The sequence below is a fragment of the Vulpes vulpes genome, chromosome 10, assembly GCF_048418805.1.
Source record: "Vulpes vulpes isolate BD-2025 chromosome 10, VulVul3, whole genome shotgun sequence".
NCBI classification, from domain to species: Eukaryota; Metazoa; Chordata; class Mammalia; order Carnivora; family Canidae; genus Vulpes; species Vulpes vulpes.
Window position 1 is genome coordinate 46,941,145 of NC_132789.1, and position 25,114 is coordinate 46,966,258.

General features: G+C 36.2%; 1 protein-coding gene across 4 annotated transcripts in view; it reads right to left on the minus strand.

The window, feature by feature from the left end:
* ZFYVE9 (zinc finger FYVE-type containing 9) overlaps positions 1–25,114 on the minus strand; it is a 189,729-nt gene that overhangs the window by 59,089 nt on the left and 105,526 nt on the right. For 2 of the 4 annotated variants that reach the window (XR_011994794.1, XM_072723960.1), the window contains exons 5-10: positions 18,266–18,365; positions 15,643–15,819; positions 13,873–14,042; positions 9,855–9,975; positions 4,953–5,075; positions 2,861–3,016 (exon numbers count right to left, since the gene is read on the minus strand). Coding sequence is in view for 2 of the 4 variants with exons in the window: in XM_072723960.1 (XP_072580061.1) it covers positions 2,861–3,016; positions 4,953–5,075; positions 9,855–9,975; positions 13,873–14,042; positions 15,643–15,819; positions 18,266–18,365 (847 nt within the window). In the remaining 2 variants the exon portion in view is untranslated. The remainder of the gene's footprint in view (positions 1–2,860; positions 3,017–4,952; positions 5,076–9,854; positions 9,976–13,872; positions 14,043–15,642; positions 15,820–18,265; positions 18,366–25,114) is intronic. The other 2 variants (XR_011994795.1, XM_072723961.1) reach the window with 1 other exon arrangement.

The window sequence follows — 25,114 nt, forward strand, 5'->3', positions numbered from 1 at the left end:
CCACCATCCCTATCACTATATGAAATATTTACATAACTCCAGAAAGTTCCCAGGGCCCCACTGTAGTTAGTTGCAACACCTGCATCCCCAACTCACCTCAAGCAAACATGATCTTTTTTTTTTTTTTTTTTAATTAATTTTTATTGGTGTTCAATTTACCAACATACAGAAAAACACCCAGTGCTCATCCCGTCAAGTGTCCACCTCAGTGCCCGTAACCCATTCCCCTCCAACACCCGCCCTCCTCCCCCCTTCCACCACCCCTAGTTCGAAGCAAACATGATCTAACACCACAGATTCATTCGCCTGTTCCGAGAATCATGTAAATGGAATCTTCTAATATGTACTTTTTTGTGCCTGGCTTCTTTTGTTCAGCACAATATCTGTGATATTTATCCATGCTGTCGTATATATCAGCAGGTTTTTTTTTATTGTTGAGCAGTATTCTAGTGTTTATCCACTATAATTTTTTGTTTATCCACTGTAACTGCTTCTTAACTCAATTTACCTGCCACCAGACACACAGTGTCTGTCACTCATTTTTTCAATTGTTCCTCATTGCCTACACAATAAAGCATGGACTCTTGAACAAGACTTTCATGAATCTCCCATGCTTTTAGTCCCTAATTCCCCCTTAAAATGTACATGAATATACAATTGCTTGGACCTCCAATGTCATTTCTCTGCTTATAGTTTTCATATGTGAATACATCCAAATTGAGGAGAAAAGTGAGTGTTTCAGATCATTTCTGGAAATAAATGTAGGTCCTGAGTATTATATGGCCTGAAGGTTCTAAATGACTACATATTAACCCCATATATTTTGAACTGACACAGTAAATACAGAAGTATACTTCATAGGTATGTGGTCAGTTGCTGATGTACTTACTGTCTTATCCTCATGTAATAGGATACCTAAATTATCATAGAGACTAAGACATAAAGGTATAATCTTTAGCTATAATCCACACTAAAGATGTAATTTTATATCCCGCTTTTGTACTTACTTCAAGAACATTTTCCATGTTGTTACATTCTATTCATAAATATTACTTTTAATGGCTAAAAAATGTTCTAAAAAAGATGCATACATCTAATCAGCATAACAGTTTTAAATGTTTCACCTGTAGCCAGGCATTTAGGTTACCTCTAAATTTTTGTGTTAACAGTAAGTAATGTTGTAATAAACACTTTCATGTACAAAATGTATTTTACATTTTAGATAATTTTTTTTAAAGATTTTATTTATTTATTGAGAGAGAGTGCGAGAGAGAGAGAGAGCACAAGTAGGGTTAGGGGCATAGGGAGAGGCAGGCTGTCGCTGAGGAGGAGCCCAATGAGGGGCTCAATTTCAGGACTCTGGGATCATAACCTGAGCTGAAGGCAGAGGTTGAACTGATCAAGCAGCCCATGTGCCCCATTTTAGATCATTTTTTTGACATAGAATCCCACAAGGGGAATCACTGCATTCAGAAAATATGAATAATTAATGGTTTTAATATATTTATAAAATATTACCATGTAATACATGAAAATAATTTTAATACCCTGGTCAATCTCACTCCCCTTTCCAAGCCTTGTTCCTCAGAGACAATCTCTTCTATTATTCATTTGTTGTAGTTATTACACAACTCTTTTCCTATTTACCAACCACAGGTACTGGTTTTTTTTTTTTACTTCCTGTTATGATGAGAATTTAGCTCAACTACACCACTTCTTACTTCCTCTGTTAAATCAGAGGAGGTCAACTTTGTAATGCCAAATAATACACATATATTTTTCTCTTAATTTATAACAATATGTCTTTTTATTAGTATCCTTAGCCTTTTCCAGTAGTTATGCATTTACTTTTACACTGGTAGGGCTAGCAATATTTATAATTTACTTTGAAACCATAATAAAGTTGCCCATTCTAGTGGTTTTTAAAACTTGAAAATTAAAGAATGTTTACATAATGATTATATAGATATTGTTAACTGAAGAAACAAGTAGTAAGTTATGATTATGCTTCCTTCTACCAGTTGCCAATAAGTACCAGGTACCCTAAGCCACTCAAAGAAAAGTATTCTTATATCATGGTCAATGGGTAATCTCTGACCTTTGATTCCAGCCTTTGTAAAATAATAACAACCACACCAGGTAAAGTACTAAAATTTATATTTCCTTAAACCTTGGCAAGTTCTAACTTGCTGCTGATACCAAAGTCCAATGCTAGGCTTCAGTATTTATGACTATTATTTTGCAACTGAATCCAAAATTTTTATTTTTTTTTAAATTCTCACTCATATTTTAAAAAATATTTTTATTCTTTTATTTTTTTAAAGATTTTATTTATTCATGAGAGACACAGAGAGAGAGACAGAGAGGCAGAGACACAGGCAGAGAGAGAAGCAGGCTCCATGCAGGGAGCCCGACGTGGGACTCCATCCCAGGTCTCCAGGATCACACCCTGGACTGAAGGTGGCGCTAAACCACAGGGCCACCGGGGCTGCCTTCATCTTTTTTTTTGAAGTAGGTTCCACACTTATTTGGAGACCAACATGGGACTTGAACTCATGACCCTGAGATCAAGACCTTAGCTTAAGTTGGACATTTATGGGATGACTGGTAGCTCAGCACTTAAGCGTCTCCCTTCCAGCTCAGGGCGTGATTCTGGAAACCCGGGATCAAGTCCCACATTGAGCTCCTCGCATGGAGCCTGCTTCTCCCTCTGCCTATGTCTCTCTCTCTCTCTGTCTCATGAATAAATAAAATCCTTAAAAAAAAAAAAAGAGTGGACATTTAACCAACTGAGCCACCCAGGGGCTCGTAAAATTTTTATCTTGTAAAGGGTGCAGACTAAGTCATAAAGCATTCCCACCTGCCAGAGCATCTCGATAAAGCTGCACAAAATGATTAAAGATATCCTTCGGCAAACATTTTTCATCCGGGAGACACTGTAGAAGGATGACTATCTCAGACTGACCCACTGCATGCATCCCCTTGGTTGTGAAACACCAGCACTTCCTGTTCACATCTATAAATGGAATAAAAATAAAGACATTCTTTTCAATCCTTACCTTTAAAGAAATGCACAGAAAACTGTTACAATACATCAAAGGACAAAACAGGTTATATTGAATCTGTACAATTCAACTGTGAACTATAAATCCACTGAGACAAAGTATTGTAGAAAATAAAGAATTCCAATGTCTCTGGCTTTAAGTAAATACTTAGAAAATCAATGGAAGGGAAGTAAAAGAAGTAATAGTAAAAGAAAATGCATTTAAAACTTTTAACTCCTATTATTAGAAGGTGTAATTATTAAAAGAAAGCATTTCATAAAAATAAAATAAAACAAGGTATCCTAGGCTATATGATTAAAGAATATATTCCCTCACCTGTATTTTTTTTTCTCACCTGTATTTTTAAAAAATTCACTTTACCAAGGAAATAATTACTCATGTAGAACTAGAAACAACAACAAAAGCCAGTATTATAGCTTTGGATTCAGGTTGTGGCTTAAAGAAAAAATATATTTATATATACATTTTAAATTTAACCTAGCTAGAAAGATTCTAGCTTTTTATTTTTTTGAAGATTTTATTATTAAGTAATCTCTACACTAGCATGTGGTTTGAGCTTTACAAACTGAGATCAAGAGTTGAGTGTTCTACTAACTGAGTCACCCAAGTCCTCAAGATTCTAGCTTCTTAAATTGTAGTCCTTTTTGGGAGAAAATTTTAGCTAAACAGCAACATGATTTTACTTGGTTTTATCCTGTAAAAAGTGGTGAAAGAATGGCTTTTCTGGACTATTTACTTCCACTTCTTCACTTTATGGCATTGTAGAGTCCCAATATATAGCACAAGTTATATGAAATTAAAAATAATGTTCAATCTGATACTTTTATCATTTTTATTCTACACATAATAGGATCCCCAAAGGAGCTGAAATAAGATTCAAATATAATTACAGACATCACAATGTAAATCAAAACTAATAAAATTTCCCTTTCTTTCCCTTTGGGAATTGTTACTTTATATACCTAAACAGGAAGCACTGAATACAACCATATTAAGATGGTATACACTTTAGGAATTCTGGGTTAGCTATTTTCTAAGTATAACTTTTAAACTAGATATGGTAAATTAAAATTTCACAAATTATTTTAAAACCTGATCCTAGAGGGAAAGGGGGAAAGCATTAATAACTGGCCAAATATACAAGAGTACAATTAATAAGGAAGCCAGAAACCTGCACTCTTTAATACAGGTTTTCAAAGGAAGTAGCATGTAGGTATTTCTGGTCTCCGAGATCAACTTAAAACAAGTACACAGTGGGAATTAGAGGACAGTTCCTCAGTGCTTTACTCTTCTCTCCAAAACTCTGCCTATTGACATTCATCCAGGATAAATGAATTCTCTATTTTCCAAGACAATCCTGGAATTAAGATTCTAATTTACTATTCTCTTACTCATTCTGATGCCCCCAAAATTTAGAAGTTAGCCCCAAGAATTAGGAAGTTTCTTCTGAATCTTAAATTTAATGTACTGAATTTTAATGTAAGTGTTAGCTAACTAACACTTCTCTCAAATGAAGGTTTGCACATGATTAAGGTTTCTGAGATTTAAATCTAGCCTGTAAATTATTTGACCCTCTTGGATAATTTATCCATTTCCAACTACTCTGGTGGTGAGTTGTGACTTAGCACATCCATCTCAGGAAATTCTGTTTGGCTTTCCTCTTTGAGGAATTCACCTATCTCATTTCAAGAGTTTCAGTTAGTCCCACAGTTGTCCTCTGGGAGATGTTATTTTATACAAACCAATATCTTTGGTACCCAGTTTTCAGTAAAATGTGGCTCCATCCATATAAAAATACTGTGTATAATGAATTTAAAAGCTTTACTTATTATCTATGAGTCAGTAAAGTATCTCATTTTAATTTTAAAAAACGAATTTCTAACTTACAATTTACAATTTTAACCACTGACAACAAATTTGCATTTAAAACAAATACAAGTGGGTCAGGACCACCATCCTCTAATTGCTGCATTACTGAAATCTGTGATGGCTTCTCTTCCACAGCATAGTCTGCAAGGGAAGAAAACAATGTAAAAGATTAGATAAAGGGACATATCAAGAAAGAAATCTGATGGAGAAATGGGCTGATTATTCACAAGAAAGAGTTAAGCACTGATTTATAGATAGGGTGAATCTACGTTTATACCTGCTCTCCCAGTGTAATGCTAATAGTTTCCCTTTCACTCTCAAAAGTGTTCCAGTCCAGTTCAGATAAGAACATGGTTATCCTATGTAGACTTTTCCACAAACTGACTTATGCCATAATCTAAAGACACCCCTTTAGCACATGCACCCGCTGTTTATAGCAGCATTATCAACAATAGCCAAACTATGGAAAGACCCCAAATGTCCGCTGACTAATGAATGATAAAGATGATGTGGCATATATATACAATGAAATATTATCCAGCCATCAAAAAGAATGAAGATAAAGAATGAAATACTGTTATTTGCAAGGACATGGATGGAGCTAGAAATGCTAAGTGAAATAAGTCAGAGAAAGACAAATATCATACAATTGCATTCATATCTGGAATTTAACAAACAAAATGAACATAGAGGAAAGAAAAAAAGAGAGGGAAGCAAACCATCAGAGACTCAACAATAGAGAACAAACTGAGGATTGATTGGAGGGAATGGGCTAAATGGGTGATGGGTATTAAGGAGGGCACTTATGATGAGCACTGGGTGTTATATATATGTAAAGAATCACTAAATTCTATACCTGGAACCAATTTTACCATATATTTTAACTAACTAGAATTTAAATAAAAACTTGAAAAAGCAAAATAAAGACAGCTCTTTTATTTAACAAAAATTCTCCAACTATTATAACAAGAATTTCACATATATTACAAGTTCTAAGACCAACATTTAAAATAATCTATGATATACAAGAAAGTGATAATACACTACTTACCAAATGTACCCAGAAAATAAACTAAAACTATCATAAGTCACTGGTTTCATGAAACACTTCCTCTCAGTCAAAGTTCAGCATGTGTATCAATCACCAAAATCACTAGTAAATCACACAATAGATTCTGAACACGGACAAGTTAATACTTGAGATCCTGCACAGAACTTTTCCCAATTAATTCCTGAAACCACAGTATACAATCAATATTCAGTAATGCCATTTTGAGTGATGGTAGTCTTCTCACCCTTACATCAAAATCATGGATAATAATCAAGAGAAACCAAAAAACTATTTTTTGGATGTAAGGAGAAATGTCTACTCTACCAATGAAAATATTTATTGAACAGAGAAATATGAAGTGACTTTTAAAAAGAAGAAAACATTTGTATGAAGTTATTCCACTGGAATACAAAACTGCAAAATTCTGGTAAGGAGATAGTAATGTGGTTTAAGTAAATATAAATAACTAGCTGTTGTTTCTTAGTAGGAGGGGTTTGGATAATTAGATTTAATGAAAATGGAATCTTATTTATCTTAAACAATAGAATAGGCCAATTAAACTTCTTATAAGTTAAATCTAAGACTCATTAAAATAACCAAAATATGAACCTAAGTAGTAATTTAACTAATAAAAGAATATTTTTAAGGGGTCCTAGTCAAAAGAACGCTTCACCTACATATAAGTTCACTGTTGAACTATTTGGGACATGGCTGGATTTTATAGTTTGATACTTTCAGCCAACCTTGCTGAGAGCCTGCTATAGGTCCAGCACCATAGGAGGAGAAGACATGAGTATGAATTAGGATTGAAGGAATCCATGTTCTAAGTAAAAGAATCAAACCTATAAAATATCTAAATTGCAGGGAAGTGTTAATATAGTAAAGATCTATTAGAATCTCTCTTCAGGAGCACCTGGATGGCTCAGTCAGTTAAGCCTCCAACTCCTGATTTCAGCTCAGGCCATGATCTCATGGTTGTGAGATGGAACCCCATGCCAGACGCCAGGCTTAACAGGGAGTCCGCTTGAGGCTCTCCCTCTTCCCTGTCCCTCCCACTTTGTTCCTCCTCCTACTTATGCTGCACATGCACTCTCTCTCTCTAAAATAAATAAACAACACAAACATACACTCAAAGTGGTTGAAAGATCTAAATGTGAGATAAGAATCCATCAAAATCCTAGACGAGAACACAGGCAACAACCTTTTTGACCTTGGCCACAGTAACTTCTTGCAAGACATATCTCCAAAGGCAAGGGAAACAAAAGCAATAATGAACTAATGGAACTTCATTGAGTTAAAAAGCTTCTGCACAGCAAAGGAAACAGTTAATAAAGCTAGAAGACAACCTACAGAATGGAACAAGATATTTCCAAATGACATATCAGATAAAGCGCTAGTATCCAAGATCTATAAAGAACTTACCAAACTCAATATTCAAAAAAACAAACTATCCAGGCAAGAAATGGGCAGAAGACATGAACAGACATTTCTCCAAAGAAGACCTACACAAGCCCAACAAGCACATGAGAAAATGCTCCACATCACTTGCCATCAGGGAAATACAAATCAAAACCACAATGAGATACCAGTTCACATTGGTGAGAATGCTGAAAATTAAAAAGACAGGAAACAACAAATGTTGGAGAGGATGTGGAGAAAGGTGGAACCTCTTGCACTGTTGGTGGGAATGCAAACTGGTTCAGCCACTCTGGAAAACAGTGTGGAGGTTCCTCAAGAAGGAATAGGGTAAAAATAAGAGCTCTAAAAATAGAGCTACCCCATGACCCAGCAATTGCACTACTGGGTATTTACCCCAAAGATACAGATGTAGTGAAACAATAGGACACCTGCACCCCGCTGTTTGTAGCAGCAATGTCTACAATAGTCAAACTGTGGAAGGAGCCATTATGTCCTTCCACAGATGAATGGATAAAGAAGATGTGGTCTATAGATACAGTGGAATATTACTCAGCCATCAGAAAGGACAGATACCTACCATTTACACTGATGTGGATGCAACTGGAGGGTATCATACTGAGTGAAATAAGTCAATCAGGGAAACAATTATCATACAGTCTCACTCAATTATGGAATATAAGAAATAGTGAAAGGGACCATAAGGGAAGCGGGAGGGGGGGGACTGAGTGGGGAAAAATTAGAGATGGAGACAAACCATGAGAGACTCCTAACTCTAGGAAGCAAACAAAGGATTGCAGAAGGGGAAGTGGGTGGGGGATGGCATAACTGGGTGATGGGCAAAGGAGGACACATGATGAGATGAGCACTGGGCGTTATACTATATGCTGGGAAATTGAATTTAAATAAAAGTTTTTTAAAAAATTAAATAAATAAAATCTTAAATGAAAAAAAAGAAAATGAACTAGGGGTGGTGGAAGGGGAGGTGGGTGGGGGTGGGGGTGAATGGGTGACGGGCACTGACGGGGGCACTTGACGGGATGAGTACTCGGTGTTATTCTGTATGTTGGCAAATTGAACACCAATAAAAAATAAATTTATTATAAAAAAATAAATAAATAAAAATAACAAAAACAAAAAGAAAAAAGAAAAAAAAGAATTTCTATTCAAATGGAGATGATGTAAAACAATTCTATGGAGACAGCATTGGTAAAGATTCAGAGAAGAGCTTTTCATTAATCTGGGTTCTGAAGGGTTGAGAAGTTCTTTAAGGAGTCTACAGCATACAAAGGTATTCTAGGCAGAGGAAAGAAGATAAGGAAAGTATTAATTACATTTCTACTTTGCACCAGACCCTGTTCTTGCTATACACTTTCAGGTATGAAATCTGATTTAAAATTCACAATGATTTTTTAAATAGGTGTGTTACCTAACATTAGGAAAAAGATTCAGGTAGGATAAATGATCCGTCCACTGATAAATCACAGCTAGGAAATAAGGGTCCTAGGATTAAAACTCAGGTTTGTCCAGTTCTGTAGTCTATTCTCTCCCCATTATTCCACAGCATAAGAAAAAACATGAAAGTGTGGAAAGTGAATATTCAGAAGACAGTAAATAATCTGTAGTATGCATGTAAAGTACTGGGGTATTGGCTGGAAATAAAGTTAGAAAGATAAGTTGGGATAAAGATATAAGGAACATTGCATGGTAAAATAATTAATTTATACTGAAGGCGCTGGGAATCCACTGAATGTTTCTAAGCCAGAGGAATCTATGATAACATCTATGTTTAAAAGATAATTGGCAACAACATGGAAGATAAGACAAAGGAGAGAAAGACTGAAGGCATGGAGACCAGGTAAAAGACTAGGCAAAACTATGGAAAGCTTATTGATAAACCCATCTCCCAAAAATGTACTAACTAGATGTTAATCTGCATCTATCAACACAAACTTTCACATAAAGATAGCATTGTTTTGACTGGATAGTTATTTTACTTCTTACCAGAACTCACTAAAAATATATTTTTAATAAAATGGCTATTTAAGGTCAGTGCTCTCCACTTATTACATGTATATTTCCGAATGTACATTATACTAAAAAACAAAAAGTTAGATAAACGTTCTGACCATTCAATCAGGTGGGCCAAATCAGAGTATTATATGCTTTGAAATTAAAGAAAAAAGTGCCAATGAACATTTATATACCATAATTAAAAATAATATATCTTTCCAACAAATAAAATGACCATATAATATAAAAACATAAATATCTACTCTAAAATTATATAAGTAACAGCAACAATTATTTTCATGGCACTGAGTAGTTGTTTTCTCTGCTGGAGAAGAAAAAGGTGGGTTTATCACTCGAATTCTCTCTCTTTCCCTTAATTAGAAGACAACATCCAGCATCCTGCCATTATTATTCCTGCTGAAATATGTAAGTCCACATACCTCCTTTTACACCGGTGGAGATGAGAATGGGAGGAAGGCCATCTTCAGGAATTAGGTTCATTGCACTGCCAACAGGACTTCCAACCTGAGTTATACTCCCAGAGAACGGAGAGACATCCGTCTAGGAAAAGCAAATCAGCAAAGTGAGCATTGCAGAGAGCTCAAGATTTTACCAAAATATTGTTGAAAATATAAATCGGAATTTAAGTGAAAATTTGGAATTCATACGTTTTGAAAAATAGCACAAGTTTCTCATTAACTTGTGGTTTCCCAAACACCTGGATTTATACTATGAAAGTATTTCCAATTGTATTGTTTCTCTTTTTGGCATCACCAAATCATAAGAATGAGAGAAGAGGCCTTGTAGCCTAGGTTAAAGCTTTCTCTATCTAGGTTTCTTCGGCCATAAAAGAAAATATTTTTATTTTTATTTATTTATTTATTTTTAAGAAAACATTTTTAAAAACTGCAGTGGAACAGAAACTAAGTTTCAGTATTATCTCAATTTCTGAACCTTTAATGCATTTGGGTCCACTTAAAGTCTCATTTACAATGATGCCTGGGTGGCTCAGTCGGTTAGGCATCTGCCTTCAGCTCAGGTCAGGATCTCACGGTCCTGAGATCAAGTCTCACATCAGGTCAGGCTCCCTGCTCAGTGGGGAATCTACTTCTCCCTCTCCTTCTGCCCCTCCCCCCCTACTCATTGCTCTCTCTCCCTCTCTCAAATAAAATTAAAATCTCTAAAAAAAAAAAAAAAAAAGTCTCATTTTCATTGCTTTTTAAAAATAAAAAGGGACACCTGAATGGGTCAGTTGGTTAAATGTCCCTGATTCGACTCAGGTCATATTCTCAGGGTTGTGAGATCGAGCTCCTTGCCTGGCTCCACTCCACTGGAGCCTGCAGAAGATTCTCTCTCTCCTCTGCCCCTCCATCCACTTCTTTCTTAAAAAAATAAAATAAAAATTGTAAAAAATAAAACAAACTTTGAGAATAGTGGTGATGGTTGTACAGCAATGTGAATGGACTTAATACCACTGGTTTGTACACTTAAAAATGACTAAAATGAAGGATTTTATGTTATGTGTATTTTACCACAATAAAAAAAGAGAAAAAAATTAACTGATAAATACAGAATAAACGAGCATCTGGGTGGCTCAGTCTGATAAACATCTGATTCTTGATTTCAGCTAAGATTGTGATCTCAGGGTCCTGGGTCCAGACCCCACATTGGGCTCCACATCAGCAGGGATTATACTGGAGAATTTCTTTCCCTCTCCCTGTGACCTTCCCCCTGCGCTTGTGGGCAAGTTCATGCTTGCTCTTGCTCTCAAATCAATCTTTTAAAAATACATAGATTAAAACAAGTCATTGTTTTCTTTTGCTATGCAGTGAAATAAAACTTCAAGTTCATTTTTCTTTGCATTAATATGAAGATCACATTAACTACTCTAATAAAGTATAATGCTGCAAGACACATTTGGGGTGGAGTTAAATCCATTTAATTAACAACTTAATAGAATACACTCAAAGATCTATTAAAATAATGCTCTCTTCAGTATATTCTCTAACAAGAAAAGAAAAAAGAAAAGAAGCTTTAAAAAATGTTAAAATAAAAGCATTTAAAAACTGTTTTTAACATGTTTTAAAATATTTATAGGGGCACCTGGATGGCTGTTGGTTAAGTGTCCACCTTCAGATTAGGTCATGATCCCAGTACCCTGGGATCTCTCCCTTTGCCTCTCTCCCTGCTTATACTCGCACACTCTCTCTCTCAAATAAATAAATAAAATCCTCCAAAAAAGCCAAATAAAAAAATAAAAGTGTTTATAGCAGCTTTATTCATAACAGCCATAAACTGGAAACCATCCAAATGTCCGTTAACAGGAAAACAGAAAAATTGTGGTATATTGTGGAACATTACCCAGCAATAAAAAAAATACCAACTTTTGATGCACACAACATGGATAAATCTCATAATCAAATCTTCATAAGAAGCTAGACACAAAATACTATATACTATGTTTGCATTTAGATGAAATTTAAGAACAGTCAAAAGTAATCCATGGTAATACAAATCAAAATAATGATTACCTTGGGGAAAACACAGGCAGGTTTTGAAAAGGACACAAGGGAACCCTCTAGAGTATTTTCACTTGGGTAGTGGTTGCATGGGTATGTCCATAAGTTCATCAAGTTGCTTCTTAAAGATTAATGTGCCTCAAGCACAATGCTATCTAGATTTTATACTTGAATAAAGATTAAAACTATTTTTTATTTTTTTTAAACTTTTTTTTAAAATTTTTATTTATTTATGATAGTCATAGAGAGAGAGAGAGAGAGAGAGAGAAGAGAGAGAGGCAGAGACACAGGCGGAGGGAGAAGCAGGCTCCATGCACCAGGAGCCTGATGTGGGATTCTATCCTGGATCTCCAGGATCTCCAGGATCGCGCCCTGGGCCAAAGGCAGGCGCCAAACCGCTGCGCCACCCAGGGATCCCTAAAACTATTTTTTAAAAAATATGTCCATGTCTTACTATATTTTTGTCTATGCTATTATTTAGGACTCTATCAGTTTTTAGCAGGCTTTTGCTAAAAATTTTGCAGTGTTCTCATCACTGGAAAATTTTATTGACAAACCATTATTACTGATTTGAAACCTAGCAGAGGAAATAATCTATTCTAACTTATTATTTATTGATGCATAAATCCATCTTTTAGTTTCACAGAAAGTGGTCATCGGGTTTCCTCTTATGTATCATCTGCGAAAAGGAATTTATTTCATTCACTGAGTACCTACTAAGTGCCATGCATTTTACTGAACCATTAAGATGAGAAAAATATATTCTAGTCTGGCCCTAAATTTGTTTTCCTACATTTTACCAGATAAGTGTTTAAAAATAGAGTGTTGAGGGATGCCTTGGTGGCTCAGCAGTTTGGTGCCTGCCTTCGGCCCAGAGTATGATCCTGGAGCCCCGGGATCAAGTCCCACATCGGGCTCCCTGCATGGAGCCTGCTTCTCCCTCTGCCTGTGTCTCTGCCTCTGTGTGTCTCTCATGAATAAATAAATAAAATCTTAATAAAATAAAATAAAATAGAGTGTTGAACAATGTAAAAGACAGAAATAAAATATCTTGGTTTAGTTTTGTAAACTGAGCTGAACCGTTTCCCTGTAATATTCACTTACCAGAACTTCCTCTTGCAGTCAAACAAAATTTATATTTTAAAAACCTATCAGGGTCACCTGTCTGGCTCAGTTGGTAGATTGCACAACTCTTGATCTTGGGGTTTTAAGTTTGAGCCCCACGTTGGATGTAGAGGTCACTTAAAAATAAAGTCTTTAAAAATCTTACATAGAAACCAAAAAGTAGAACAGAAGAAAGTAGAGATGCTCAGTTGAAGAGAAAGGAAGAGAGGGATTCCTCAGCCACCTGTATATGGCCTGGCCCTTCCTCACCATGGCACTCCCAAGAGATCACCAAAGAAGCTGGGGAACATAGTTTGAAAACCAATGTACAAAGGCGGCAGGATTCCCTCTGCATGACCTCTATCTAACTACAGCAGTAGCCTGAGCCCACTGAGAACAACCTTCATAAGAGTCTTTCTCTTGGGGGGAAAAAAAACCCTCTAAATATAGAGCAAACAAGAACTGATTTTGCCAGGACACCTGGGTGGCTCAGTGGTTTAGCGCCCGCCTTTGGCTCAGAGCGTGATCCCAGGGTCCTGGGATCGAGTCCCACATCGGGCTCCCTGCAGGAAGCCTGCTTCTTCTCCCTCTGCCTGTGTCTCTGCCTCTCTCTCTCTGTGTGTCTCATGAATAAATAAATAAATCTTTATTTTAAAAAAACCTGATTTTGCCACCTTTACTTTACCCCTAGACACACAGACATATGCACTAAACTGTATCTGAAACCCACAGGGTTCCATAGAAAGGTCACTCAACTTAGAAAGTGGCAAGGCAGAAGCAGCACAATGCTGAGTAAACTAAGTACACATTTTTAGCTGCTGTTTTATTTTCTTACCTCTGCTGGTAGAGGACTGGTAGTTACTGGCTTCACTGGGTCATGTGACACAGCCAGGGTTCCTGCAGAGGAAGTTCCATTCACGGTTAATTTGGCTGCATCAGCAACTTCTCCATTAGGCAGGATCCCATCAGCAAACCAAACTCGCCTCTGCTCTCTGGGCTGAGCCACTTGAGGAGCCAGAAAAATAAAACAGGTATCAATGTGATATTGGTAGGACTTCTTAACATCAAAGAAGAGAAGGTCACCAATTCCAGAAGTACTAAGAAATCACTTCTTAGCATCTTATAAATATAAGAATTGTAACTGTGTTTAAAAGTAGTTATAAATAAAATATGAGTTTAAATATATTCTTTATTTCTGTAACTTAAAGATTTAAAACACTTTGCTTTAAAATATTAAGTACACTTATGATAATGTCACATACTCTGTTCCCTATTATTGACAGAGAAACTAAAAAAGGTTTTTTAAATGCCTAAGAAATAAATTAATAGCAGGGGGAAAATATCTAGCAATAGATATCCACATCTCCTAAAAGTATGAAGTTTCCCCAGGAATTAAATATCTGGAAAAGTGATTTGGTATTTTTAAAGGGCAAAAGATGCCCTGAAGAATGTTCAAGAATTATTTACTAATAAAGGAAGAGTTGGCACAGATATATAAGAGAGTTGGGAAGCAAACTGACCAGATTTTTGGCTGAAGTATAACTGAAGATGAAAAAAGAGTGACCTGGCAGTGCAAAAGTAGTTCGCAATAGGGGAAAAGCTGGAACACTAGGTCTGATGAAATGATCTCTTTAAATCCAGTTCTGGAAATCAATTCCAAACAACCAAAACAAAGAACGACTAGCAAAGAACAACAAAAACAACAAATGAAGAGAATAAAGATTTTAAGAAAGAAAGTCTGAACTCATAAAAATACAAGGAATATGACTAAGGGATGATCTGAAGAGAGGGGGAAATGGGGAAGAATGTGACAATGTCAGTAGAAGTCTTTGATCTTCAAACAGGGAGGAGGGCTAGTTAGCAAGGGGAAGGAAATATTACTAGACAAAAAGACATAAAATTAATCAAAGAAGATTGATCTTAATTATCAAGGGAAACTTCTTCACAAGATCTTTTTAAGGAAATACATAATTGTTATTTTTACTACTGATTATCTCCTGAATTTACAAAGTGCCTTTCAGCAGACAATATCATAATCCTAAAGATATAATAGACTAAAATAAGTTGAACCTATGATTTCCTACCTATCACCTATATAATCAGAATTAAAGTTCCAGATTTATAAAGGTCTAAGTACCTAACATATTTTCATATTTTTATATGGATAGATTAAAAATGAAAAGAGAAAATGGCAATGTGTTTTCAAAAAGCAATATTAGAATGGGCTGGTCCAAAGAAAGAACTCTCCATTTTCATAAACTCCTACAAAGAACATTAAAGTAGGCATGAAGCTAGGATTTTACAGACCAACCTCAAATTCTGTATCTTTTTTCAAGTATAAGCAGTGTAATCACTCCATTCTTAAGCTGGAGAGTGTATTAGCATATTTTTAGAGGTGCCTCCAAAATATCAGGCAACACAGTATTATTCTTTATTTGCCCAGAAATAGTCTTGACACATTTCTCACCTTGTTCCTTCCACTTTAATAACCACCCAAAGGGACTTATCTACAGTGTTTTAAAGACTTGTGCTGTAAAATCACATCAGCACATTTTCAGAGGAACTTGGTGAGGAAAAAGAGAGAGAAGAGCACATGATCCCCTACCTTCTGCTCCAGGGTGCTTTAAAACTCCCACAGGTACCATCACAGTGGGAGGTGGAGAGCTCAGGGCTCCTGAGGCCTGAGCTTGCTGCAAGGGAGGGATAGTAGAACAGTATTCAGCAGGATTGTTAGGGTTAGGGCTCTGGCTTGAGGCACTCATCATGTTCTCCCAGGCTTGAGCTAAAGCAAATACAGACAATCAATGTGAATGGATTGCAAAATATGGACATCAAGACCTCCACAATATTGGATAAATAATGTAGTTCCTCCTCATTAACACTCATAGTATGTCTCTCTTCCAGCTAGTGAAAGTATGAAGGAGATAGGTGATTTTACTCAATAAAGGAGACCATTTAGTTAAGTAAACTATTTGGAAGCAACAAATAAGAAGTAGGTGATACTTCTGATACAGACTGATATATCAGTCTGAGGTTAATGACTAGGCACCTGGCTTCTTTAAAAGAGACCATATGTTCCCTTAACAGGGAGTGAAACATCAAACTAGAATTTGCAACTGCGATAGCATTTAGACATGGCGGGGGCAGGTTTAATATTCTATGCATTTTATAAAGTTCTAATGAAAATCAAAATCGGAGATTAAAATAGCATAACTCCATTGTATGATATTCTTGGTTTCATTTATAGACTTCTAGGCTTTTCTCAGTGGAGGTAAAATCTCACTTGAAAAATTCTGAAGGCTAAAGCTCAAGAGAACACATCTCAACATTTTTGTGAATTCTGCTTGTGTGTAATCATTACTTCATGTAAAAGTATCCAGCAACAAAAACCATTTCACACCTCTGGTGTGCCTCAAAAGCATAGGACCCATTTGAACATGAAAATGTGCCAATGTCATATAACTGCCATCAACCAATATGAATGATCACAAATGTGTTAAGAATCTGTATATTCTATATAATTTTACTAACTAAATATTGACATATCAACTATTGTTTTTAAAGTAAACAGGATGCAAGATACTACAGAAATGAAAGATATCAAATTTTATCTTCAGGTTCAGGTAATACTATATGCCCAGGAATGGAATCCACTCAATTTTTTAAAGCATCTCTTAAAAACTCTCATTCAACATCAAAGAATGATCCATAAGATTATGAACATTTATTGCCTCTAAACTCCAGGACAAGACTAAAAACAATAGCTGTGTTCCTTTGAAAGCACTGGCAGAAAAATGGTAGGAAGAAAAAAAGTGAAAGGAAATAGGGATAGGAAACACTGAAAAGCATCAAATTAAATATTCAGAAAAAGACTTCGCTAAGCCATGCAAGAGGAAAGACACTGGAAAAACCAGAAAAAGTAGATACTTTAGGATCCCCTGGTAAGGGCATCCTTGGCTTAATAAAAATAAGTATTCTATATTAATCCTCTGCCATTTCCTTCATCTTTAGCTATGCCAAGTTAAAAAAAAAAAAAAAGGAAGAAGCTATCAACTTGAAAGACCTCATCAAATAAAAGAGGTAGTAGGTACTGTAATTAAGTATCATGCTCTTTTCTGTGGATATATGGCTGAAAATGAAAGCAGAATTAAAAATCATCAATTGAGTAAATGAATGAAATAACTACAATCTAAAAATTGACCCTTAAGAGTGGAGAGAATGAATTAACATTTGATCAAAACTGTAAGAATTCAGAAATGGGAGGAAATTGGGTGGATCACAGGAGATCAGAACAGATCAGATTAACTGACATGCAGTAGGTTAATAAGCCAGCAACAGGAAAACATCACTATGAGCAACGCAGACAGACAGAGCAGGAGGGGTCTGAAGCAGATAGGTTCCGGCCTCCAGGATGCACACTCCCTGGCACAGGCAGCAGTGGTGCCCAAGTTGAACATTTTATTAGCAATTCTTCTGGCAACTGTGCAAAGAGGTACTCAAAGAGAAAATACTACAGCCTGATCAATTTTATTGTATCTCTTTACAAAAATTCTATTGTTGTTTTTTTAAAGTTTTAACTAAAATGTCCTTAGATTCATTTCCAGTCCCACAAAAGATGAACACTGGACAAGCTGTATTTACTTTCTTCTGGCCATATTCTTCTACCACATAACTAAATTCAAAATTAATATCCTTATGACAAATCTAAATAGTATTAAGGAGATAACTGATAGATAAATGCACTTCTCTATTTGATCTTAGATGCTAAAATACTTATTTTTAGCAAGATAAATAAAACAAGGTGTTAATAAGAACACATTTTAAGTTATCAAGGTATTCCCTAGAAAGAGATAGCTTCCCTTGAAAGGAAAACCTTGGCCCAATTTTAGTATTTCATCATCTGAGTAGTCAATAGCCTACCCACCATCCCACTTTAGTCATTTCACAGAACAGTAAAGCCACACAGCACCAGATTTCCATGAGAACCTCCTTTCTTCCTGCAAAACTTACCTGACATTAGCATTCATTCATTAAATTAGGCACAGGAATCTTGAAATGCTACAACATCTTCAAAACATGGAAATTTAGCTCAATATTTTCAGTTAAAGGTGTGCCTTTTGAGAAGGTGAACAACATATGGAGAAAGGCAGGAAAAAACAGTAGCCTTTTCATAGGAATTCTCTTGTTTTGTCTTCATAACTGTGAATTCAAACTGTTTTAATACTTACCATTCATTAGCACTGAATGGCAGATTACACATACTCTAGCTTCCTTTCTATCCATGTATAACAGTTTACATTTCAGGCTACAGCAGGAAGCACAGAAAACCTATAGGAAAGAAAAAGAACATACTAAATGTATTTAGGATCACAGTACAAAGGGAATAAACCAATACTGACCAACACTGACTGACAGGATATCATATTACTACAACACTGAAAATTTCAAAGGAAAATGCAATTGAGAAAGCTGGGCACAAGACCCAATTCAAAAGCAAGAGTGAGATGACACATCTGTCAGCAAGAAGTAAAAGTGTTGGTTGAAAATAAAAATCTTATCCAAGATTACATAACAAATACACAGCAGGGGGAAAAATGAACTGCCCTTAGGTGATATTCCTATACACAATACCATGTAACATGGGCATTTAAAGATAGTTACATCTGTTTGGAAAGGCAATAGAGCAGGATAAAATAATAAGCAAGCATTGAGAATTCCAGGTTTGAGCTTCTGGTTTTTACTCATTTTATGTGTGGAATAATAATCATAATACTTATTTTCACTGGTTTGCTATGAAAGCCAGGAAAAATCAAAGTATACAACTCAATCACAAAAATAAGCACAGGCCCAGCTATAGGAAATCAGAGCAGGCAACCAAAAATTCACCAATTTCACCAAGGCCAATTTCTAGCACCTTATTTCCACTTTCCAGAGTTGGTTCCTGATAATACTACTTTCTTCTCCCTTCCACATCAGGCAATAAGAATCTCCTTAGCTCCCTGCTAAGATTTATTTTCTTGAGGAGTCATTAGTCACTTATCACAGAGAGCTCCATACAGACAGAAGGCTGTTGCAGTAGGATAAATTCTACTAATCCAGTCTTTGTGGCCAGGATGTACCTATCTGGGGCACCTGGGTGGTTCAGTGGTTGTGTCTGCCTTCAGCTCAGGGAGTGATCCTGGGATCGAGTCCTGCATCTGGCTCTCCGCAGGGAGAGCTTTTCCCTCTGCTTATGTCTCTGCCCCTCTGTGTGTGTGTCTCTCGTGAATAAATAAAAATAAAATCTTTAAAAAAAAGGAAGTATCTATCTTACAAAGATGAATCAAGAAATGAGGTCATAGACCTCAGGTCTCAGACCGAGAGAGATCATCTCCTCTCCTACCATGATTATCAATTTAGTTTTCAGAAGCTTTATATTTCTCAAAGTAACTGCAATGCAGGGGGAACAAGAAATATATTATCCTTTTTGCTATCAGAAGAAACTGAGTTTGGATGGTTAAATGACTACTTGTTCAAGTTCACAGCAAATTGTATGAATACAAGCTTTTTACATATATTATCTCATTTAACCTGTGAACGCAATCATTCACAATTAACAGAGTTAAATAAAAAAATGTCAAGTAAAATCATTCAGCTGTACAGCTAGTAGGTTACCTAATAAGTCTCCAAAGGCTCTGTTCTTAACCACTACGTAATACTGTCTCATTCTAATTCATAGATGGCATTTCATTTTGAGACTTGACTTTTCCTTCTCCCTCACCATGACTACATCTAGTCAGTCAGTTGCTAAGTCCTATTCGTTCTCCCCTTATTTTTTTTTAAGATTTATTTATTTATTCATTCATTAATGAGACACACACACAGACGGGGGGGGGGGGGGGGGGCAGAGACACAGGCAGAGGGAGAAGCAGGCCCATGCAGGGAGCCCGACGTGGGACTCGATCCTGGGTCTCCTGGATCACGCCCTGGGCTGAAGGCAGGCGTGAAACCGCTGAGCCACCGGGGCTGCCCTCGTTCTACCCCTTAAATGGTACTCCCAAAATACCATCTCTCCCTCTCCATCATTAATGCTGCTGCCTTTATTCAGGCTTCTATTATCCGAGGCCAAGAAGATAACATAATGATCTGTCCTCCTAATCTTCAGATGCCTTTCTAATTCATCTTTCACACAAACAATAAATGACAAACTTTCTAAACAGTAAACCTAATTATGATAATCTTTGTAATCAAGATGTAAAGCCAAGAAGGCATCATTTATTCATTTACGCTACAGTTATTTGAGCCCCAACTATGTGCTGGGTCAGGCTACCATACTAGATGCATCAGTGAACAAAAACAGGTATGACCTTTGCCTTAATGAAAGTTATAGTCTATAGAGATTGTAATCTAAAATTAAATAATCACACAAGTGAATATAAAATTATTTGCTTCAAAAGAAGTACATGGTAAAATAAGATGTATTCTAGGCTTTACCACAACTGGCAGGGTCAAGGAAGGTTTTATTTAGGAAATGAGAAAGATAAACTCTGAGGTAAAAGTTTTCTAGGCATAAAATGGTAACAAGGAGAGAGAGACAATAATAAGCCAAGGTAACTGCAAATGCACAGGTCTCATCAGGAGAAGAAAGCATGGCTCCATTAAGGAACTAAAAATAGTTAATGTAGGGTAGCCCCAGTGGCTCAGCGGTTTAGCACTGCCTGCAGCCCAGGGTATAATCCTGGAGACCCGGGATCGAGTCCCACATCAGGCTCCCTGCATGGAGCCTGCTTCTCCTTCTGTCTGTGTCTCTGCTTCTCTCTCTCCTCTCTGTATATTCTCATGAATAAATAAATAAAATCTTAAAATAAATAAAAAATAAAAATAGTTAATGTAGCTAGAGACCCTTAGGTTAAGGGAGGCGAGGAATAAGATGAGGCCAGATAAGACAAATAGCATATGATTTCATTCATGTGTAGAATCTAAGACACAAAACAAATGAACAAAGAAACAAACAAAAATATGGACTCAAATACAGAGAACTGGTGGTTGCCAGGGGGAGGTTAGCGGGGTGAGGGGAGGGTATGGATGAAATAGATAAAGGGAATTAAGAGGTACAAACTTCTAGTTATAGGAGTCATAAGTCATGGGGATGAAAAGTAGAGCATAGGGAACAGTCATTAAGAGTAATATATAGAACTCTTGAATCATTATATTATACATATGAAATATAACATTGTATGTTAATTACATTCAGTTACAAAAAAAGATGGCAAACCAAGCAAAGGTTCTATATGTTTTATTAATAATTTTGGTTTTCTAAAGAGAGCAGTGGGAAATCACTTAAATATTTTAATCAAAGAGAAAGATATAATCAGACCTGCATGGCTACAGTGTAGAAAAAAAAGAATGGGTCTGGGATTTTTCAATGTACAAAACTCAATCAGTGTAATACACATTAACAAAATGAAAGAAAAAAACCCATAAAATCATTTCAATTAAAAAAAAACCTTTGACAAAATGCAACACCCTTTCATAATAAAAAGCCAAGAGACTAGAAACAGAAGGAAACTATCACAACATAATAAAAGCCATATACAAAACACCCACAGCAAACATACTCAATGGTAAAAAAACTGAAAGCTTTTTCTCTAAGTTCTAAAAGGATGCCTGCTTTCACCTCCTCTTCTCAACATTGGTATTGGAATTTCTAGCCAAAGTACTTAGACAAGAAAAAGAAATAAAAGGCATCCAAACTAGAAAGAAGTAAAATATCTGACAGATAAAAATATCTGTCTGCAGATGATAAGAACTTATATACAGAAAACCCTACATATTTCACATAAACTATTAAAACTTATAAATGAATTCAGTGAAGTTGCAGTATACCAAGTCCACACACAAATATCAGTTGCATTTCTATACACTAAAAATGAACAATCTGAAAAGGAAATTACAAAACAATTCCATTTACAATACATCAAAAAGACTAAAATAGACTAGATAAAATATTTATGTTATATATAATGAACAAAGGACTAAGATCCATAACATATAAAAAGCTTCAATGAACTAATAAGAAAAATACAAATACCTCTAGAGAAGATAACTCACATAGGTAAATTTACAGAAAAATAAAGGGACGCTTGGGTGGCTCAGTGGTTGAGCATCTGCCTTTGGCTCAGGGCATGATCCTGGAGACCTGGGATCAAGTCCCACATCGGGCTCCCCGCATGGAGCCTGCTTCTCCTCTCTCTGCCTGTGTCTCTGCCTTTCTCTCTGTGTCTCTCATGAATAAATAAAATCTTTTAAAAAAAAAGAAAAGAAAAATAAAATGGCTAGTAAATAAAGATATACTAAGTAACACTTATGACAAAATAAAAATTAAAGGAATGAGATACTCTTTTTCGTTGTACAAAAATTAAAAAAAAAAACTGGTATCATCCAATGGTGGTGAGGGTACAGTAAAAAGGTCAAGTTAGAGGATAAGAATTGGATGGAAACAGGGCTTTTTCCCCCTCTCTCTTTTTATTTTATATACATTTTCTAGGTGTTGGACTGGGATATTTTAATTTTATTTTGAGTAGACCCTTTTCTGTATTCTAAATGAAAAATAGAATTAAAAGGGACATTAGTTGGGCGTTACAGGTTGAATCGTCTCTCCCCTGAATGCACATATTTAAGTCTCTCAGTACTACTACAGAATGTGACTCATTTGGAAACAGAGTCTTTACAGAGGTAATCAAATTAAATGAGGTCATTAAGGTAGGCTCCTAATCCAATATGACTGGTAACTTTATAAAAGGGCAAATATGGACACAGTATGCAGAGATTACGATATAAACATAAAGATATGAACTATAAGCCAAGGAAAAAGACACGGAATAGATCCTTCTCTCAAGACCATCAGAAGGAACCAACCCTATCACCATCTCAATCTCAGACTTCTAACCTCTGGAATTGTGGCACAATAAATTTCTATTGTTTAAGCCACCAGTTGGTGGTACTTTATTTTTAAATTTTTATTTATTTATTTGAGAGCGAGTGAGTGTGAGTGGGGGGAAGGAGCAGAGAGAGAGGGACAAGTAGACTCTGCACTGAGCCTGGAGCCTTACTTGGGGCTCAATCTTACCACCCTGAGATCATGACCTGAGCCGAAATCAAGAATCAGAGGCCAACTGACCCAGCCACCCAGGTATCCCCCAGTAGTCCTTCATTATGGCAGTCCTATAAAATTAATACAACTAGCAACTTTCCAAAGTAAAGGACTTGCTTTGGGTAAAAAATCCTCAAGAAAGTATAAAAAACAAACAAACAAAACAAAACAAAACAAAAACCAAAGATACCCTTTTTAAAAAGCAAGCTAGGGGGCAGCATTATGCAGTTAAACAACAACACCTAAGACTACTATCCTTCCCAATAAGCGATGGGTCTAACAATAGTGTGAAGGGGGATCTTTTATGTCTCCAAGGAAATTAGAGAAAGGTACAGAAGTTAGTTAGAAAAGTGGATGACCTGCCAAGAAACTACCTACAATGGTAAGAAAATGGGAGTCAGGGGGATCCCTGGGTGGCGCAGCGGTTTGGCGCCTGCCTTTGGCCCAGGGCACAATTCTGGAGACCCGGGATCGAATCCCACATCGGGCTTCCAGTGCATGGAGCCTGCTTCTCCCTCTGCCTATGTCTCTGCCTCTCTCTCTCTCTCTCTCTCTGTGACTATCATAAATAAATAAAAAAATAAAAAATTAAAAAAAAAAAAAAAGAAAATGGGAGTCAGGCAAATGGATGCATTTCTGTGGGATCACCCATGCCAGAGAACTACATGGGATCAAATGTAACATAAATCACAAAACCACCACAGAACAGTACATACTGCTGACAGGTGTCGTACCACAACATAAAACAGAAGAATGACCCAGAAATGCTGGTTTTCATTCTCAAAAAGACAAAGACTATCATGTAATAAGCTCCTCAGGTCATTAGAATTAGTACCATGGAATAGATATGTAGAATCTAGGAGATTTGAACCACATGAGAACAATAATAATTCTGGATTTAAAACTACCAGATGAAGTTGCTTGCCATGAATCAGGCTAGTCAGTGTTTCTGAACAACTTGGCATTCTTGGCATTTGGGGCAGCCAATTCTTCCCTGCACAGCACTGTTCTGCTTAACACAGGATGTTTAGAAGCCCGGGTCCCAAATTACTATACACCAGTAGCAATCCCAGTCACTGTGACAAACAAACAGCATCCCACTTCACATTCCAAACATCATCTAAGATCCTTCCCCAGTTCTGAGCTGAGGGTCAGAGTCAAAAAGACAGTTCTAGAAATAGAGAATTACATTATCTGCACATACAAACTTATTATACTACCAAAATATCACCCCATATACTTTTATTATCACAACTAACACAATCTACTGCAATCTATTACTACATTTACCATAGTCTTCATTTTCCCACACTAGGATGTAAACTTCATGAAGGATTGAAGTATTTTAATACTGATACCACAGTGCCTGAAATAAAATAGGTGCTTAACGAATGTTTCTTGCTTCCTGATTACTAAAATTACTGCACACATGAATATGTGAGTGGAGAAGCAAATAGTAAAAGTTGTCTCTTTGTAAAGAGACAAATTATGATAATTTATAGTGCATAAGCTATTCAATGTTCCAGCTAAGGACCAGTTAAAATGTTCCACTTATGTGGGTTTGTTTGTTTGTTTTTGTTGTTGTTGTTTTTACTGAGGTCAGTTCCTTTATTTCATTGTTTACATATATTAAGGTTTATTCTTTGTAGAGTTTAATTTTTTTTTAATTGAGGTATAACTGACACACATTATATTAGTTTCAGGTGTACAACATAATGACTTAGTATTTGTATATATTGCAAAATGACGACAATAAAGTCTAGTCGACATATGTTATCATACATAGTTACAGAATTTTTCCTGTTATGACAACTTTTAAGATTTACTGTCTTGGGGATCCCTGGGTGGCGCAGCGGTTTGGCGCCTGCCTTTGGCCCGGGGCGCGATCCTGGAGACCCGGGATCGAGTCCCACATCGGGCTCCCGGTGCATGGAGCCTGTTTCTC